The sequence below is a fragment of the Sceloporus occidentalis genome, unplaced genomic scaffold (genome assembly GCF_023333645.1).
Source record: "Sceloporus occidentalis isolate IW3139 unplaced genomic scaffold, rSceOcc1.0.p SCAF_13, whole genome shotgun sequence".
NCBI classification, from domain to species: Eukaryota; Metazoa; Chordata; class Lepidosauria; order Squamata; family Phrynosomatidae; genus Sceloporus; species Sceloporus occidentalis.
Genome location: NW_028316993.1, coordinates 18,698,996 through 18,719,230, shown reverse-complemented (window position 1 = coordinate 18,719,230; position 20,235 = coordinate 18,698,996). Strand labels below are relative to the sequence as shown.

At 40.6% G+C, this 20,235-nt stretch overlaps 1 protein-coding gene across 1 annotated transcript in view; it reads left to right on the top strand.

Annotated features, from left to right (window-relative positions):
- CLIC4 (CLIC family member 4) overlaps window positions 1-16,749 on the top strand; it is a 61,669-nt gene extending 44,920 nt beyond the window's left edge. Inside the window, exons 3-6 of the mRNA XM_089478179.1 lie at window positions 127-252; window positions 2,767-2,873; window positions 9,434-9,615; window positions 12,576-16,749. Of these exons, the coding sequence (XP_089334305.1) occupies window positions 127-252; window positions 2,767-2,873; window positions 9,434-9,615; window positions 12,576-12,740 (580 nt within the window). The 3' untranslated portion in view covers window positions 12,741-16,749. The remainder of the gene's footprint in view (window positions 1-126; window positions 253-2,766; window positions 2,874-9,433; window positions 9,616-12,575) is intronic.
- The last annotated feature ends 3,486 nt before the right edge of the window (window positions 16,750-20,235 follow it).

Sequence of the window (20,235 nt, the reverse complement as noted above, 5' to 3'; positions counted from 1 at the left end):
CTTTTTCCAAGTGTACTTAGGCACAGTGACCTTAAGTTGACACTGATAGCACTAACTATGATCTTTACTATAATCACTCAATGAACTGAATTTTTTTAATATAGGGATTTTTTAAATTTAATACAGGAAGCCTGCAGACCTTCAGAACTTGGCTCCAGGGACGCACCCACCCTTTATAACATTTAATAGTGAGGTGAAAACAGATGTAAACAAGATTGAAGAGTTCCTTGAAGATGTCCTCTGCCCACCCAAGTAAGTGTCATTGGAGTGTTTGTGTGTGTATTGTAGCAAGATATTTTAGTGAGTGCTTTTTGTGTGTTTTCCAGGTCAGTGTTACTAGTTTTCCATGTGGCTCATGTGATGTATTGTTTGGGCAGGGTGTTTTGTTGCAAACCAATTTCTCAGGGATCAATTTCTAAGAGAGGATGCAGAATTCGTGGATATGGAGGGCCGACTCTATAACATTGACTAAATTTAATTTCAAGGTTTTGTTAAACTCTAAACAAATCCCATGTTAAGACTGACATCTGGGTGATTTAATGCTTAAGTGGCATTGTGTGTGTGTTGTTTTTTAGGGGGGGCATGTGTCTATTTAAATTATACTGAGAGTGTTGAGTACCCAGAAACTAACTTCCCAAATGTATAGAATTCATAACAGGTAATTCAGCATTTCTAAGGAATTATACCCTTTCTCTAAGGTTAACACTGTCTGCTGGTGTTGGCAATATTTCAGGTGACTCTGAATGAATGATCTTTCTGAGTTCAAGACACTTGGGAAACAGGCTTGCTTTTTCCAGTTGCTTAACACTGGGGAGAAGTAGCTGTAATGTTGCTTGAGGGAAAACAAGATGTAATTCCAGCCTTCCCCAGGCCGAAATGAGGACCTGAGCAGTAGCCTGGTTTGTGGCTGCTGCCTCTCCTAGTCCTTGGGAGATTGGAAAAGCAGCTTGGAGAGAGCTGGGCTGTGCCTTCAGGTGCCAGAAATGTCCAGAGCAGAGAGAAGATGGAGACAAGTAGTAGTAGTAGTAGTAGTAGTAATAACAATAATAATAATAATAGAGTTTATTTATATCTTCCCGCCTCTCCCACTTGGATCGAGGCGGGATCACAGCAGAATTTTAAAAATACAGTTAAAACATTACAATATTATTATCACACAAGTTAAAACCACAGTTAAAAACATAAAATCAACAATGATGGGGTCAGATGCTCTCGTTCCATAGAGAAACAGTCTGTAATTCGTAGAAGGTCAGGTGGATATGCATGTCAAAAAAGCACTGTCTTAACTGCCTTCCTGAAAGTTTCCAGGGATGTAGTCTGGGGGCAGCTATACTAAATACTTTTTGGGAAGTAAAAACATATTTAGATGCTGGTACCTCTAACAATTTCTTCCCATTTGTTCTAAGAGTGTGGGGCGGATTGTATAGAGAGATGCGTTCCCGTAAGTAACTAGGGCCCAAGCCATATAGGGCTTTAAAGGTAATAACCAACACCTTGTATTGTGCCCAGAAGCTAATTGGAAGCCAGTGTAGATCTTTCAGAATCGGTGTTATGTGGTCAAATCTCGAGGATCCGGTGACCAACCTGACTGTCGCATTTTGCACTAATTGGAGCTTCCGAACTTGATACAAGAGTAGCCCCATGTAAAGCGCATTGCAGAAATCAAGACGAGAGTTACCAGAGCATGTACTACAGCTTTAAGGTCCTTTTGGTTGAGGTAGGGTCACAGTTCGTATCAACCAAAGTTGATACTAATCACTTCTGGCCGTTGCATCTACTTGATGGAGATGGATCCAGAAGTACTCCCAAACTGCGAACTTCATCCTTCAGGGGAAGTGTGACTCTGTCTAGGAGTGGTTGACAGATTTCCTTCCCTGGGCCTAAGGATCCTATGGCAAATACCTCCGTTTTCTCTGGATTCAGCCTGAGTTTGTTTTTCCTCATCCAGCCCATTACCGACTCAAGGCAGGGATTCAGAGGGGAGATGTAACAGTTGGGAACATAGAGAAGCATATTTGGGTGTCATCAGTGTACTGATAACCCTGCGCCCCATATCTCTGGATGATCTCTCCCAGCGGTTTCATGTAAATGTTAAACAGCATGGCGGACAAGATGGCGCCTTGGGGGGCGCCAGATGTTAGCTCTTTTCTAGAAGAGCAACTGTCCCCCAGCCTCACCATCTGGAACCTGCCTGAGAGGTAGGATTGGAGCCACTGGAGCGCAGTGCCCTCTATACCCAATGGTTGGGTAATTTAAGTAGCAGCTAGGGTTACTGCAAAACTGGAGGAAAAAACAAATGCCTTATGTGGCATCAGAAATACTTGTGGTGCATGAGGAGGGGCTTTTTTTGGTAATAAAAGGAGTGGGGCATTTTTTGTGACCAGTGACAATGTGTTGCAGGATGCACAAATGCCCTGTGTCCAAAGATGCATTTCTGTGTGCAGCATCAAGAATGTTCTACCCAAATATCCAGAACTATAAAACAAAAGGTGGGAAGAGAAGAATCTAAAATGGGATGAAATAAAAATACTTCCTGCATTGTGGACTGAAATATATTCTGACCCCTCCTTCACTGAATTTCAGTGTCCTCCCAAAGAAAGCAATGTGTTTTCCCCCAAAGGAGTCCAGTCTACAATTATTATGAAAAGGCATGCCTTTGCATTGTAAAACATTGATACTTTATGGAAAAACATGCTCACTTTGTAAGATACGATACCGTGCTGTTATACAAATCATAGTGTAAACTGAATATATATTCCTCTTCAGATATGCAAAGCTTTCAGCTAAACATCCAGAATCAAACACTGCTGGAATGGACATCTTTGCTAAATTTTCGGCATTTATCAAGAATTCCAGGCCTGAAACAAATGAAGGTAGGGAATCCATTCTGCCCCCCTTTTAATGTTATTTGGCATTTGACTTATTTACTTACCTTGGGTGAAAGGTTTGATGATTACTTGAGCAGGCAGTGACTGCCTCTAAACAAGCAGATTTTCTTAAGGGCTCTCTAAATGGTAATCTCAAATATATAATAGAGACTTCATCTTAAAGCCACTGTTTTCAGGAGCGAAGGAAGATGAAAATGCTTTCCCCTTACCTTCTTTTGTTCCAGTTTAGCCAGTTTAGCCAGGATTCTGCCTTACCTTGGGTTCCAAAATGTATGTTTCCAATCCTGCAAGGGGAAGGTGGCTGGAAGTGGGGAACCAATGGGAGCAGAGATTAAGCAGTAGTCCAGAAATAAAGAGCCAGATATCGTTGGACTGCAAGTGCCTTCAGTCCAAATCAGCACAGCTGGTGGTCAGTGATGATGAAACTTGGCATCCAACAACATCTGGAGGGTAGAGGTTAGACACACTCTTTGCAGTAGACTTAGGGGTAGAGAGTGGTAGTTGTACCCTCTCCTTTGCCCTTCTCCATCTCCTGAATTGAGGTGTGTGTTGGGGGGTTGTTGTTGTTGCCACTTTCTGTTTCTTCTACTGGGCTTGTGTTTGTGCACTGAGCTCATTGATACCTCTGTGTGTGAGGTATAACAGTGTCACACTGCTACTTGTGCAGTCCATTCTGTGAGTAAATTGATGCTTTGTAAACCTGGCCTATATTTTAATATTTTAGTATTAGCGAATAGATATTCTTTAATGATTTAAAATCACTGCTGACATTTCCAAGTCCTATGCCAGAGGTGGGAAGATTATCTGTTGCCTCGGGTAGCACATTCTGGGTTCCACTAAGGGCAGTAGCATAAAAAAAAAAACACTTGCCCCCATGGGGCACAACCTGGCTCCTCCCTGCCCTATTCTGAACTGGTGCAAGCTAGCAAAAGTGGATGAAAGTACCAGAAAGTTTCTCTACTTTCCTGGTTTTGCACAGTGATTGTACATTGCTGTTTTCCAAGTATAACCAAAACACAGAGGTAATCAGTTTGTGTAGTCATGAATTGTTTTCCATTTTAAGTATTGTATTTTTATATTCACGAGCGGGAAAATTTGCTTTTTCCATCTTTACTCTTAAAGCTAATCCTCTTCAGGTACTTAGTGCTAGCTTCAGTCATTACCTGGAAAACAGCATTGCAGTCCTTGGAACTGACCCATGCTGTTGAGCACAGCACAGGCCAGCTATTTCATCTTCATTTGTTCATCTGTCATTAGGGGCTTTTCACACACAAAAGATGTACAGGCTGTGTGGCTGTACCCAGGAGGTTTCTGCAGATTGTGTAGACAACAATGGCCAATTAAAGGCAAACAGTCATAAAATTGCCAAGGCTGCTAAAATGGACTGGAGCCATTATGTTTGCTCAAACACCATGCTTACGCCTAACAGATCCTATTGCTGTTGTATTGAGAGCTGTCCTGCATATCAGGGCAGCTGTTTACAGACATTTGCATTTAACAGCATATGCTCATTAAGAAGGTTTCCTATGGCTTTCAAATGAGATACTGGTTGTGTTGAATTTGTAAGATAATGGCTGCTTGACAGCTATAAATTAGGCCATGCCAGCTCTTCTTATTAGGATTGGTATCCATAAAATACTTGGTTATGGTTCTGTGTAGGGTGGAAGCATCCATTATACTTGAACTGTTCAGACATTCAGCCTGGAACAAGTTCCTATAATCCTATGCTACATAACAAGTCACATCCACATGATAATTTATGTATATCATAACCACCACACTACATACAGTTTGCACTAAAAGTAGTGGTACAGAGCATTATCCCTACAACTCTTCTGCTCACCTCTGTGGTGAATCCTTGAAAGATGCTTAGAGTGTAATTTATCGTCATCCCAAACATGCACAAATACAGTTGAATAATTTCTTTCTGTGGCTGAATGGTATCTGTTAAAGATAACTAGATTTATTATGGGGCAAGTCTTTGTGGGTTCAATGCTCCTTTGTTAGATGCCTAAAGTCTTACTTAATAGATGTGGATATTGAAGCCGAAAAATTGAAATGGTGGGGTTTGTGGCTCATGAAATATATGTACATAGGTGCATAAATTGCCCAAAGGAAGGAGAAGAATGCAGATAGATGAACCATTGAAAATGATTAAGAGGCAGCCTGGCGAATAAGGCCAAGAAAGTGGGCCAGGCAATGGAAATTGTCCCATTTCTTGTCTTTGTGGAATAAATTATCCTGATTTCTGGGCCACCAACAATTGCCATATTTTCAAGCTGAAATTCTGAAGGAAGACATGGTCTTCTCCAGGTAGCAGTTGAAGGTTTTTTTTGCATTTGTTGTACCTGTGCTGTCAAAGCAAACATTTTCTAAAGACCATCTCTTTAACATTAAGGAAAATCCTCTTGTCTCTTTACCCAATATTCCTATGTCTTAACACTATCATCTTATCCTCAGTGATGTAGATACAGTGGGATAATGTACTATCTTGTTGTTATTGTTGTTGTTGTTTGCTTTTAAGTAATTTTTGACTTATGGCAACACTGAGGTGAACCTATCACAGGATAGTTTTCTTGGCATGTTTGTTCAGAGGGGTTTTCCCATTGCCATCCTCTGAGGCTGAGAGAGTGTGATTTGCCCAAGGGCGCCCAGTGGCTTTAATGTCTCTGTGGAGATTTGAACCCTGCTCTCCAGAATCATAGTTGAACGCTCAAACCACTATTCCACACTGGCTCTTGTACTATCTGGCCTCTATTATTTTTCTAAGAAATTATTCTGTTTATTTATATCCCACCTTCCTCCCAGTACAGGGACTCAGTTCATCCCCTTAGTGTCTTTTCCTGTGTAAATTCCTGAATTTCATAAGCACTTTATCAAACTGTACCAGGAAAAAAAAGAGGCTGCCAGTTCATCTAGAATTAATTATTGGATTGGGTGAAAATAAGTTTCCTGCTAAGGTTTAATGGACTAGTGTTAAAATGCTTTGTGGCAATTTCTTCCAAAGCGCTCTGCCTAATATTTTTCTTGCACTGAGAACACTGTGCCACCTTTTGTAGCTTCAAAATGCTATTCACTGGATGCATATACCTATAGACATTAGATTGTGCATTGGGCTGGTAAATAATCTGTGGTTGCTATGCGACCTTTTGCCCAGGGATTTCATATGGCAGCTCCTTGTAAGAGAACAACAGTAATAATTGTACCCTTTCAGAGGTGCATTTTCCTAGTTGCTTTTGTTGTTCTTGGATTAGACTTTCTACTCACTGTTGCTCTATGTTTTTCTGTACCTCTGTAGCCCACACAATACTGTACTAAGGGATGGATTGGCCATCTAAGTTATAGCTCAAGTAATTTGAAATGCCAAACTTCTAATAGGCTTGACTTGGCCCCAAGTATATGAGATAGTCAAAATTCACATTTCCTTGGGGCTTGAAAAATCACTCTAGAGGAATTCTCTGAATTCTGTGGCTCCTTTTGGTTATCCCTTTTGTAATTTTGCTGCTTCTTATCACGAGAAAGAATATGCAAGGCATCCATTTACCCTTCTTGAATATTTGTTTCCAAGCACATCTCCACAACTATAAAGACTAGAATATTGCACTCAATTTTACAAGAGAGTGGCATTCCTTAGGAAAGGTAAATTTTGCAGTTAATACCAGCTTCAGTTACTTTTTTTTATCCTTGCATGACATTTCAGCATATAGAGTTGTAGATGGGAGCATGAAAGGAAGAGGGACATGTAAATGGTAAGCTTAATTTCTGTTCTCTGTTCAGGAGCAGAATAAACTAAGAGTACAGGTATGCCTCCATTAGTGAAGTAGATGTGTTCTTGGATTTTACTTCTTTTATGGAAACTTTGGTACCGGAAGTATAAATAATACGCGTATGAAATAATAGAGGTATGTTCCTTCCAATGTGAATGCTGCAAAAACAAAACATCCAGCTAGGCAGAAGACAAGAAAGTGGGGACTGGCCTGGACTGGGCTAGGTTCCCATTAAAACACTTTGGAAAAAGGAGCTCCTATGTCAAAGGATTCGTTAACTGAAGTATGCCTGTACTACAATCCTGCTGATATATCATTCAGATTAATCTGCTTCAAGGGCACTACATGACTGCAGTGGCCTGCAGAAATTCCAAGCCTGGCATGCATGCTCATTTTCCCCCCCCCTATTTTGAATGGGGATGAGGTGGGTGAATGAGAGTTTACCACACATGCATATGTGTATCTAGCATGGATATATACAGTGTGTAAGAAACAAGGGGTGGTGGAGTGGGATGCAACACCTCTGCATTGCAATTCTATCTGCTTTTGCCGAAACTGGAAACTGTGCTATAATTAATGCAGGGAATAGTTGGAAGAGTTCCAAAGTGTACGGTCTCATTGAATCATTCATAGATCTCATTCCTGATTGACGCTGCTGCTTCTGTCCAACTTGGCTTGCAACATAGAGTCCAACAGTGTATGTAGAGGTTAATGAGAATTCATCTTGAAGCTACCAGAACGATTTACTTGATGGCTCATTGCCCACCCTTGAAATGCAGTCTGTGGCCTGCTTTTGTACATCTTTCAAAAGTCTGTGACCTTCAAGGGAGCAATAAAGTCCTCATTGCTTTAAAAAAGAAAAAAAAGCAGCACTCCACCGCATTCACTGCTTGTCAGCACTTGGTTCTTATGCCACTCTAAAGTTCAGAAGGCATCCCTTGGAATGTCCTAAAGAAGCACCGCTTATCCTCTTACTGCCGGGTTATATAAATAAGTTCCCAAACCCTACATTCTTCTGCAGTGTTTGAAACAAGAGCAAAACTTATCCTGTGTTTCTGGAGGGAGAGCTGTGTTGTGCAAGGCTGCCCTCTGCTGTTTTTCTGTTCTGAATATTTAGTGTTTTGTGCCCTGTTATTCCAATCTAATACAATGTAAGGGCACAAAGAGAGAAACAAGATGTGGAAACAGGAGCAAGAAATTCAATAGTTAAAAAATCCTAGATCATTGAATAGGTTTGCTTGTGCAAAAAAGCAATGCAAATTTTGAGTAGTTGGTGTTAATTCACACTTATTCTTTTTTAGTGTACTTTCCTGTTAGGAATATTAGTCTCAGGGTGTATCCATACTGCAGAAATTAAGCAGTTTGACACTACTTTAAATTCTATCCTACAGAATCCTGAGATGTGTAATTTGGTGAGGCACCAGAGTTATCTGACAGACTAAGCTGAATACCCCGCCAAACTACAACTGTCAGGATTCCACAGGATAAAGCCATGACAGTAAAAGTGGTGTCAGCTTGCTTTATTCCTCAGTGTGGAAGAGCTGTAAGTCTCATTGCTCTATTAGTGTTAGGGAGCTATATACCCAAAAGGTACCAGATCTCATCTGATCTTGGAAGCTAAGCATGGTCAGCCCTGGTTAGATCACTGAAGAACACCAGGTGCGTGTATGCTAAGTTTCAGAAGAAGGAACTGACAAGGCTATTTCTGAATATTCCCTGCCAAAGAAAACCCTATGAAATTCATGGGGCTGCCAAAAATCAACAGGTGACTTAAAGGCACATACATACATAAGTACATACACTCATCCCCCGGGATACGAATGCGCCGCGTTACGAAATTTCCGGGTTACGAAAAAAATCAATAGAAAAAAATAGTTCCGGGTTACGAAGGTTATTCCGGGTTACGAAAATTTTTTTGGTGCTTTTCGGCGCTATTTCGCACGAAATCGCGGCTTTTCCCCATTAGCGCCTATGGCTTTTTCGGCTAGCGAAAGTTTCCGGGTTACGAAAGCGGCGGCGGAACGAATTAATTTCGTAACCCGGGGGACGAGTGTACTAGTGTTTGACTCATTGAATCAAGGGGATTTGTGAAGCATTGTCTTGCCATTCAGCAATTAAATTAATGGCCCTAGTCCAGTTTGGCTAACAATTGGATCTAGGCCATAGGAAACTTCTTAGTATTGCATTGGACCATTGGTTCCTCCATTACTGTCAACTTAGATTGTCAGTGGTTCTTTGGGGTTTCAGGCAGGATTCTTTCTTAACCCAAGATATTCTCTAGTCTTTTTTCATTTGCTATTAACCAGACTCAACTCAGCTTAGCTTCAAAAATGAGATCTGATTAGATAATAATAATTTTTTCCCCAGACGTATTCAGAGTGTCGTAGTAGCTGGAAGTTTAACATGGCTTGTAGTAAGAGTCAGTTACCAAAACAACAAAAATAGTAAACCTTAGATTAAATAGCCCAATAAACAGCAGCAGTAAATTTGGATCTTGGTTTCTAAATGAAAGCCGTCAGGCATAGTTTGTTTTTTTCACAGAGGCCATCCTGTATCCCAGTGACTGCTCCCTAGGAAAGCCCTGCTCATTATTAAGGTTGGCTTGGCAGGTGCATGGCATCTGGTGTTTATTGACAATGTGTAATGGAGATTGTATACAAAGAAAAGGTGGTCTTGCAGATATGAATGTCTTGGGCTGTTTAATTCATGCTGCTTTGTTGGTTTTCCTTCCTATATTCCCGCCCCCCCCTTGATTAACCAAGCTTCTCTTTCCTCCAGCCTTGGAAAGGGGCCTCCTGAAAACTCTGCAGAAGCTTGATGACTACCTGAATACACCTCATCCAGATGAGATTGATGAAAACAGCATGGAGGATGTGCCAGCTTCCACACGCAAGTTTCTGGATGGTGATGAGATGACCCTAGCAGATTGCAATTTGTTGCCCAAACTACATATTGTCAAGGTAGTATTGCCTTGAAGACCAGCTTGACCATGTACATATGTACATGTGGTGTTTGACTTTTGTTTGGATGTGTCAACAGTATCTGATGGAATAATCTGTTATGGCAATTCTGTTGAGGAGCCACATATTGACAAGTTGCGACTATCTGAGATCATCTCATGGGGAGGCACCCAACATAAAAGGGAAGTACTTGGGTAGCAAGAGGTAAAGCTAGCAAGGGTTCTGACTATCACCTGCTTAAATGGTAGAATTCAATGATATAGCTGTGTTAGTCTGTAGAATCAGTATGTAGAGAGATCTTGTAGCACCTTTGACACTAATTGAAAGAAGGTAGTTGGCAGCATGAGCTTTCGTAGACTTTGGTCTGCTTCCTTAGATGCTCAGCAAAACATCTGAGGAAGTAGACCAAAGTCTGTGAAAGCTCATGCTGCCAACTTCTTTCTTTCAGTTAGTCTCAAAGGTGCTACAAAATATCTCTACATATCTGCTTAAATGAATCTTTATTTATTTATTTCGTTTATATCATGCCTTTCTTCCCAGCACTGGAACTCAAGATAGTTCATGATACAATTAAAAAACAAGGGTGTTACTATGTGCTTTCAAGTTGTTTCACACTTATGGTAACCCTTAGCCAAACTGTATACTTGGGTTTCTTGACAGGATTTGTTCAGAGGGAGTTTGCCATTGCCTTCATCTGTGGCTGAGAGAATTCACATTCTTGGCCAAGGTCTCTCAGTGGGTTTCCATGGCTGAGTAGGGATTTGAATCCAGGTCCCACAGAGTCCTAGTGCAGCACTCAAACCATTACACCACACTGGCTCTTTAACTGAGGTTCTGCAGAATATTGAAAACATTACTGAGCAGGTTATCAGTATTAAAAAAATTCAATTAAAGCAATTAAAAGCATTTGAAAACAGAGATAAAAAAATAGTACCATTCCTGTTAAAAGCTACTTCCTCAGCAGCCAGTTGCTTGTGGAAGAATAACAGTGAGAAAAGCCAGTCTCCCTTGGACAGGGATGCAGATTTCATGTCTACATGGAAACACACACAAAAAAGCAAATTTTCTTTCTTTGTTTTGGGTTGTAATTATTATGTAGTCATATGTGATATGTGATTATTCATAGTCATCCAAATCCAATAATAACAAAAATACAGTCTTCAATGCAATTGAGAGACACCTAATACAAAAAGACAACCCAGTTTAAAATTCTTGAGTAGACAGAATGGTTTTAATCAGGTGCTGGAAAGATGCTCATAAAAGAAAGGTGTTTCAGATTTTTAAAAAATGGGGCTCAAATCTGTGGAATCAAGGGGAAATCTCCTACTATGTTTCTTCTGAAACTGACCCCTTGCTTTGCCTCTGACACCAACCTGTGGAGTCAGTCCAACAACAGATTTACTTGTTGGTGTAAAAAAACACAGAGCTCAAGGAGACTCAGTCAGGAAACTGAGTAGCAGAGTGCTTGATCCACTAGTAGAACCTCTCATCTGTTTCTGACTGAACATCTGGTGTAAACACTCAAACCTGATATCTGAGTGGAGTTGTCTCCTGGTGAGGGAGATGGATTCCTCAGAGATGTGTTCCTTAGAGATAACATCACCCTTCCTGCCTGACCAACACAAATCCTGCCATTGTTGGTGGCACAAAACATGCCAAAGCTGGGAGACCTCTGGTTTGCTTATTTTATTCATCCAGTTTCACCCCCTTGTCCACACTTAATGTGAGTGAGGACTGTTTTATTACTAAGAAGCACAGATGTGAACTCACAGATGAGAAAGCATCTTAATAGTACCGCCAAAATAAGCTTTTTTTGGGGGGTGGGCGGAATAGATGGAGAAAAGGAGATAATTCTGAGGTAGCTTGCTGCATGTCTCCTTAACTGGTCAGTCCAGCCATATTGTGCTCTGCCTGTGGCTGTTGTAATAGGAGCATCTCTACACCCCCGCAGACAATCCCCATGGCTCAGGCGCATTCTAGAAAAGAAAGGGACCACCCCGTAAAATGCACAGGTAGGAATCATGTGCTCCTCCAGGTGTTTTTGGACTGCAGATCCTAGCATTCCTCCTTATGTGTGGGCTAGGACTTATTGGAATTTTCAGTCCTAACAACATATGGGGGACTGCATGCTTTCGGGTCCTCTGATAAATCAATCAGATCAAAGAACAGTGTAGTCAGATTAGAATAAAATAAAACACCGTTCATTCAGATGAAAATATGTTGATGACAAGGTATGGCAGAGAAGATAAAATTGAGATAACCTTTAGTCCTCACTATTATGTATCCCAGCACAAGGAACAGAAGCTCTGATTTAGCTCCTTCTCATTCTGTAGAATGAAATTACCTTTTCAGCTTCCTGTCTGTCCTCCAGGAAATCCATTGACAATTTAACTTTGATAATGTGTTCAACACTCCAAAATACGAGGAATAAGCCCCTTGGTGGGCACAGATTCCCCACTTTCACTAGTAGCTGGACTCTTGAGTAAACTCAGCAAATTCTCTCAGCAGGGGTTCCTCTGTCTTGCTCTTCTTTCCAAGTTCCTGATGTTCATTCTTCAGAATAGATTTGGATGACCTCCATGCGTTATTTGGGAGACATCCATTCACATCCCAGCTCGGCCATGAAGCTTACTTGGGTGGCCTTTGGCCACTCATGTCTCTTGGTGCAATAATCTACTTCAATTGACAAAATAAAATGGGGAGAGGGAAACAAATGTGTGCCACCCTGAGTTAGTCAGAGGAGGTACAGGGTGTGAAATAATAAATAATAGTTCTCTGGTGGTTTCAGTTCAGTGAGGTTCCTATAGCAGAGCTTCCCAGTGGATTATGCACCAAATGTTTTGTTGTTGAGAACCAAATACCTAAAACCCCAGTCTTGCCTCTCTTGAACACCATCCAAAAACAATTCTTCCCTTTCTTTCTTTCTTTCTTTCTTTCTTTCTTTCTTTCTTTCTTTCTAGGTTGTGGCCAAAAAGTATCGTAACTTTGAAATTCCCAAGACGATGACTGGGATCTGGAGATACCTGGCTAATGCCTACAGCCGTGATGAATTCACCAACACTTGTCCTGGAGACAAAGAGATTGAAATAGCTTACAGCGACGTAGCGAAGAGACTCACAAAATAAGCATTCACACTTTCATAAGGAAAAGCTTCTTTTAACAGACTGCTCCCTTTTTGTTCTTTTTAAAGATAGCAGTTTACTTTGCATATACTTGCAGTACTCAGTGTTACATCAGGTAGAACAGGTGTAGTAATTTGTTTTTTTAAAAATGCAAATGGATGTTATGCCACCTAATTGTTTTGCCTCCTAGAATAAGATGAACACAGTGTTTAATGTTGCCATGAAGCAGTTTTGGAGTCTGTCCAGAACTGCTGAATGGACCCCTACTTATTACTCTGGTTTGTAGATATTGGGCCCATATTAGTTTGAAGATCAGGTTTCATAATTAGAGGGAACAAGTGGCAAAGCTTTTCCTGAACTGGACCACTTTAGATGACATGAGATAGAGGTTTGAACACTCTTTCTGTCTTACTTTCTTGCTCTCCGGGAAGAAGAGTTCAGCCTACCCTTTTTGATATGTTTTTACATGCAGAGAGTTCTTTTTCATTCAGAGAACATTGCCATCCCTTTGCTTAACCATTCAGTCTAGGGACAGCTTTACTTCTTAATATTCCAGATCATATAAACTGGCACTTAGAGTTTAGACTGAATCTTGGATCCTCAGGGTGGTCTAGGGAGCACTTTTTACTGGTGGTTCAAGGATTATAAAATGTACTTTGAGGTACTTTGAAGTAATCTTGCATACCAGAGCAAAAATTCCTCTGAAACGCAGTGTACCTCTTGGTCTATCCAAACAGGGCCTGAAAGGTAGCTTCACCAAAAAGAACCACTTGTGAAACATTTGGTCAGACATCTAAGTTTATGTGAAAAAGACACATTTGGACAAATTCAGATAAAAGGAATTGTTGCCCACAAAGACCACTGTGCTCTTTGGAGACGTAGGGAGACGCAAAGGCATAATTTTTGTACTCTCGGCACAAGTCGATTATTTTGCTATGAATCTGCATAGGATTGGATGGGAACTTGAGGATCTCCCTAGAGACAAATTTTCTCTAAAGATGTAGGAGTTTGGCCCTCATAATTATAAAATATGATCCAAAGTTTATAACATCATCTGGCTTCTTTTGAAAGCACTAAGCTCTTTGTCAATAAGTAGGAGTTATTTCTGAAGTTACTCTCATTCAAAGCCACAGCTGTTAGACAACCATCCTAGATAACCATGAGGTTTCTCTTAAGAATTAGCTACTCTTATGTTGCTAAAGTAGAAGTGTTGTAGTTGGGTGTAGATGATATTTTTGTCCCAAATTTATTAAAGTCAGAATCTTGTTAAGGATTAGTTTATTTTTAATGAAGTTCAAGTGGCCTTCATATACCAGTTTCTTTGCCTTACTTGACCATGTGTGTAATTCTGTTGTCACGATTCCCACTTCTGGAGTAACTTGGATGTGACATTTCCAGCCTCTCCCATCAGTGTCTCCCTTCATTCTTACTTGTGTAACTGTTTCATATGGTACCTGATCTGTCATTTTCCCTGCCGCAATCATGATATTTTAGAGTTCATTTGTGATACTGTATTTCTAAATCCAGCTGTAGTCTCAACCAGAACAGTTCCAAATCAATAAGACATGTAGGTGGTGACTAATAAGTCATGTTCAGTATAATAACTTTACTCTAGTTGAGACTAAAATTGGATTTAGTCCTATAATAGCATTAAGGAATAGTACAGACTTTATAAAGATATCAAAAGTTGTAGTGTTAGTTGGAATTTTTTTCAATACAAAGAAAGGCAAAGGTTTGAGGTATAAAGGAGCCTTGCCATTTATTTTAAATGCCACCAGAGACTTGCCAGTGTATTTTTGGTAACTTTTTGCAAAGGATTGTCCTTTTTAAAAACAAAATGCAAGGATGCTTGCCATTTCTAAAAATCAGGAAGAGCTATTGAAGCTGTTTTGTGGAGCAAGTCCCATTGAGTTCACTCTGGCTGATTTTTCAATAAAAATTGCAGCCTCAGTTCTGCAGTGTAAGTGGGACACACAAAAGAGTATTATAACACTTCTTTTTACATTAACATTTGGGTAGAAAATCCAATGTTAAAAACCCTGCTTGTAAGCATCATACTTTTACAATGTTATTTCTCATTCAAATTGGTGGAAAGATGATTTCTAGCTTTGTGTGTGTGTTATAAATGGCTTTGTAGTGCCTTCCACTTCCTACATATGAAATATCCAGCATTGACAAAATCCATTCTGTGCTTATGCTGTTGCTTTGTGGCTGCCCCAAAGCACCCTGCATCTTTAACTTAAGATACGTTTCCTAGAACTTTGTGCTGTTTCAACCTGGTTCAATTTCTCTTGTTTGAAACCTGCCCCCAAATTCTATGTGATGTTGCCCATGTTGCCTTCTGGTCAGTTGGCCAACTTGAACATTTGGTAGTGAGGTAGCAAAACAGTAGAATTACATAGATAGGTTGTTGCAGGTTCCTCCCTATTTGGATTTACTTAAAAACCTTTGCTTGTTTTCCAGTTGATTTTTTTTTTTTGCATCAACATTCAGTGGCACAAAGCCATCCTTTTCAGATTGATCATAACTGAATGCAACAAAAAGACAGATTCAAGAGAATCCTGGGTTATTTTAAATGAGCTGTGTGTTAGTATATGGAGTCTGAACCCTCCCACATTCCTCCTTGTACTTCTCAGCAAACCAGAAAAGGGATAGCATGTTATCCAGCTGCGGATCCTGGCCTAGCTCCATTTAAGATGGAGTGACTAACCAGGTTCTCTGACCCCTGACTAATTTTGAAGCAACAAACTTAGGAGCCACAGTTCAGACAACATGTAAACCAATCTCCTCTTACTTTGTTTAGCTCTTTTTTTTCTTTCTGTCCATTAGTACAAGTGGGTTGCATTCCACACTCTGGATTTCTGAATTATCATTGTGGGTCAAGACAATCATTGTGAAATAGGATATCAAGCATAAAGCTTGGGTTGAATGCAGGGAGAAAGATATGGTTAGAAATAGGCCATTCCCTTCTTCCCTGCCCAATTTTGACTACAGACTTGTTAATCTATTTTTCTATATATTTAATCCAGTTAGGCACACTGTTTTTAATAGTTCAGTCTGTGCATGAAAGTCCCTTGAGCCATCTCCCTCTCACCTGAAACATCACTCAAAAGGGAAAGATCAACAGTTTTTAAGATGTTGTTACACTGGTGCTCCTATCATCCATCCCCACTGGCTGATGGATATTGCAAACCTGTGATGTTGGGAGGACCACATGCTCACTGGTCCTGGTGCACAAGCTATGTACGATAAGCACTGGCACCTTATCTTTTCCACTTCTGTCAAATCCTTTAGTTAATCAGGCTTCTACACAAACAAGAGAGATGGATTGCATAGACTTCTCAGTACTGCCAACTGACCACAAAACCCCTAGCCCTGTCTGTTGCTATGCCTTTAGAAGCACTGTAAAGTACATCTACCATGGCTAGTCTCTTTTTTTTGGGGGGGAGGGGCAAAAAATCAGTCACTGTCAAGCCCTTCTTGTGTTAAAATGTACTCAGGAGGCTCTCTAATTCATATTATGCCCTGTTGCTAGTAGCATGTAGATGTTGGTGCTCACGTAAAACTCTTCACTTAGTTTCCCCTGCTTTCCCCTCCAAGTTACAAGATAACTCTGCTTTAATCTAAATTTTCCATGGCAACAAAAGTAATGCTAAACCATTTGTTTCATATTAAAAATAACAACTGGTATTAGCAGCAACTAATGGAAGAGGGTTTGTCCTGTGTGAAACCACAATTGCTTGCATTCTGTACATTTCTTCCTTACACTTTTTGAAAAGAACCATATTCCAAGCAAATATATATAAAACCTGCTCTGGACAGTGGATAGTGGAGTGATGCTCAAATTACCAGAATGGGCAGGACATTTAATTTGGTTTTGTACAGAGAGATACCTATATGACTATTGTAATACGCTTATCTTTTCACTTTTCTGGAATATCTTTTACAGATATACCAGCAAACTGCTGGCAGCTATTGTTTTAAAAAAATAAAATTTATATTTTCACTTAAAGATTATTTTGAATGCTTGTTTTCTTACAAAGTTAATACCTGTAGGTCTTAGATTTGTGAGATTGTGTAGTAGCTAACCTGATGTGTGAATAAAATGAACCTTTGTCAAATGACTGCATAGGAAAGCTTTTCAAGTTTCATGCTCTTTTTGGCTTTGGATATGGCCAGCAGTGACCCCGGGGGTCCAGTGGAGCCCCCAACCTCTAATGGTTGACCACCTTGATTTAAATAGAGAATGGGTTGACTTTTGAAGGCAGCTAATTTGGCTTTATCTTGTGAGAGAGACTGAATGTTTCATAATATGGAAATGTGCAGTTACCCTTCCTCTTCATGAAAGCTAGTTAGGAGGTAGTTTCCATGGAATGTAAAAATTGGGCACATGGAAGCGTTGATTATTTAGTTTACTATTTGAAGCATATTAAGTTTCCAGTTGCCAGGGGGGTGAGACAAGGCTGCATTTTATTACCCTATTTGTTCAACTTGCACACAGAAAAAACATATGAAGAGCTGGGCTAGACTCAGAAGAAGGAGGGGTGAAGACAGGAGGAAGGAACATGGACAATCTCACATATGCAGATGACACCATATTGTTAGGACTTGGAACAATTAGTGAGGAAGGACAAGGAAGAAAACGCAAAGGCAGGGTTATTGCTGAACATAAAGAAAACAAAAATGATGACTACAAAGGACCTACAGTTGGCCCTCATTAACCCCGGACTTGTCATCCGTGGATTTGAGTATCCGCAGATGGCAATCCATGTTGTCCCCAATGGCAGCAACCCTGCCTTTAGGGACAATGGAACTTCACCTGCACGCGCCTCCACTCGGAACAATGGGGGCTGCCCCTAATGGCGATGCACACGCCACCATTGGGAACAATGGACCTTGAGCATCTGCAGATTTTGGTATTCATGGGAGTGAGTCTGGAATGGATACTGAGGGCTCACTGTATATAAATTCAACCTAGACAGCGAGGAAATCAAAAAAGTTAAAATATTTCTCGTACCTTGGATCAAACATTGATCAGAGCAGAGACTGCGGTCAAGATATGAACAAGACAGATGTCTTATCCACAGGGTTACTCTGAGTCATGGTTGACTCAAGAGTTGCCATTTGAAAGGAAGATACTATTGCAAGATTTCACAGCTCTTCCAAAATCATCCTGTGTCTGTTTTTCTCATTAAGCCCTAAAGTGTAGATCATTGTACCCATTATGCATATGAGAACTGAAACAAAATGTGTGATGATATCCAAGATCACCTTGTCTGTTAGCTGGGATTTGAACTCCTTTCTGAGATTATTGAGCAAGCACTGGCTTTCCATAGTGTTGTGCCATCTGGATTCTATAGTCTGGCCCAGGCAAGAAAAACAGCTACTTAAGACCCAGTGTGTTAAAGCATAAGAGAAAGTTTGTTCCATTTGCTTTGGGCCAAGAAATGGATTTGGTTCCATTTCTTTGGGCTAGGAAGTGTAAGAAAGATGTGTTTCTGAATTCAGTACCATTATGATTTTGAGAAGTTTTGAAATGCTAACGTCTCCATCTTCAAATGGTAAGCTGCTATTACCACAAGGGTGGGAAAACATGGTTTGGTAGATGCTGTTTGACATAGATAAGGGTGGAAGATAATGGGAGTTGCAGTTTGGGTCATCCCGCTGTTACAGGATGTTGTTCTGAAGCTGAACTTGGCTGACATACCGTGAACTGTGCTTATGAACTGAAAACTATGGCATATTATGTGTCAAACAACAAATGCTGCAGAAGGAGCATCTTCCCCACTTCTCACTCATCTGTGAACACATCTAAACATTCAGTATAAAACCTTTAATTTCATGAGAAAGAACTGTGTAGTTCATAGACAAGAGTTTTGCCTATATAAGACTAGAAAACCCTATTTGCACCTACTTAAGCATCTTCTTCAGCCAGATGTCAAGTGGGAGAATGAATGAAGGCCCTGAAGGGTAAAAGAAGCACTTGGAACAAAAACATTGAACTCCTGCATCCTTCCTATCTGTTAGGCATTGAGGGACCTGAGCATTTTCATTCTTTAGTTTTAATGCAGGATGTGAATGGAAAAAGAAGTGTCTTGATGGAAGAGAAGGGCAGGTGGGGAGGTAGGAATATGTACTTGATCAGAGTATCTTCTGTGCCCCCTTCCTACTGATAATAAAAAGAAGAGATACAACAGGTACTGATTTTATGGCCCGGTTACATTCCACTTGGTTTCCTGTGATTGAAAAAGGATTGTAACTCAGTGGCAGGGCATGGCTTCCATGTAGAAGTTTCCAAGTGGAATCCCCAGGTATTTCTAAACAAGGCTGACAACACTGGAAAACCCATTTCCAGTTGGCATTTGCCAATGATGGGGACCATTTGTACCTTTGGATGTTTTGGACGACAACTCCCACAATCCCTTACCATTGGCCATGCTTGCTGGGACATCTAGGAGACAAGATCCAGAACATCTGGATACTCCATCCCCGGTACAGATTAAATTGAACTGGATGGGGAAATGGATGGAAAAATGGTTTCAGGATTCAGCAGGAACGACAACCATCCCTGTTGTTCACCCCTCTGATTCAAGCTCCGGATCTGGAATTTTGGGCTCTTTAAAAACTGATCTTGAAATGAGCAACTGGAATGAAAAGACAGCTGTCTTCCTGAAGGTGACGTTTGGCTCATGAACTTTCAGGCAACAGAATGGGCAAAGCACTGAACGTTGGGCATTCAGTGTTTATCCTGTAGGTGTCTCCCTTTACCTTCTTCATGGTACTTTTTACATCGTCTTCTGAAGACAGGTTCAGTGTCTAGATGGGCAATATCTCATTGGCACAGCACATGCAGCTGAAGGTCCCACGTTCAATCCCAACATCTCCAGGTGGGGCTGGCAAAGATACCTGACTGAAACCCTGCAGAGTTGTTGCTGGTCGGTGTAGGCAGTGTTGAGTAAGACCAATAACTTGAATCTCAAGGCGCTGTTCTTTGTTTCCAAAGGAGATTTCAATCTGACAGTTGATACACATGCTAAATGTAAGTGTAAAGGGTGTCGGATTCTAAACAGGAGAAATAGTATGCAAAGGGATTAACAGAGAAAGAGAAGTTGGTAGTGTGAGCTTTCAGAGACTTGAGTCTACTTCTTCAGATGCATGGGGTGTAGACTCAAGTCTACCAAAGCTCATGCTACCAACTTCTCTCTCTGAGTTAGTCTCAAAGGTGCTGCAAGATCCCTTTTATACAAGATCCCTTTGCATACTGATTTTCCAGAAACACAGCTATGTGTTTAAACAAAAGTTGCACTGTAGTAGTTTACTGTTCTGTCTTTGCTGACAGAAATGAAAGCTGTTGGTTTAATTATTGAATATGACAATATCAGTGAGCTTTGCAAAGCTTGAGGAAGATACACTTTGGACTATAACTCCCAAAGTCCCCCAAAACAAGCTGAGTAGCTGTGCTAGCAAGAAATTGTGGAAGTTGAAGTCCAACATTCCC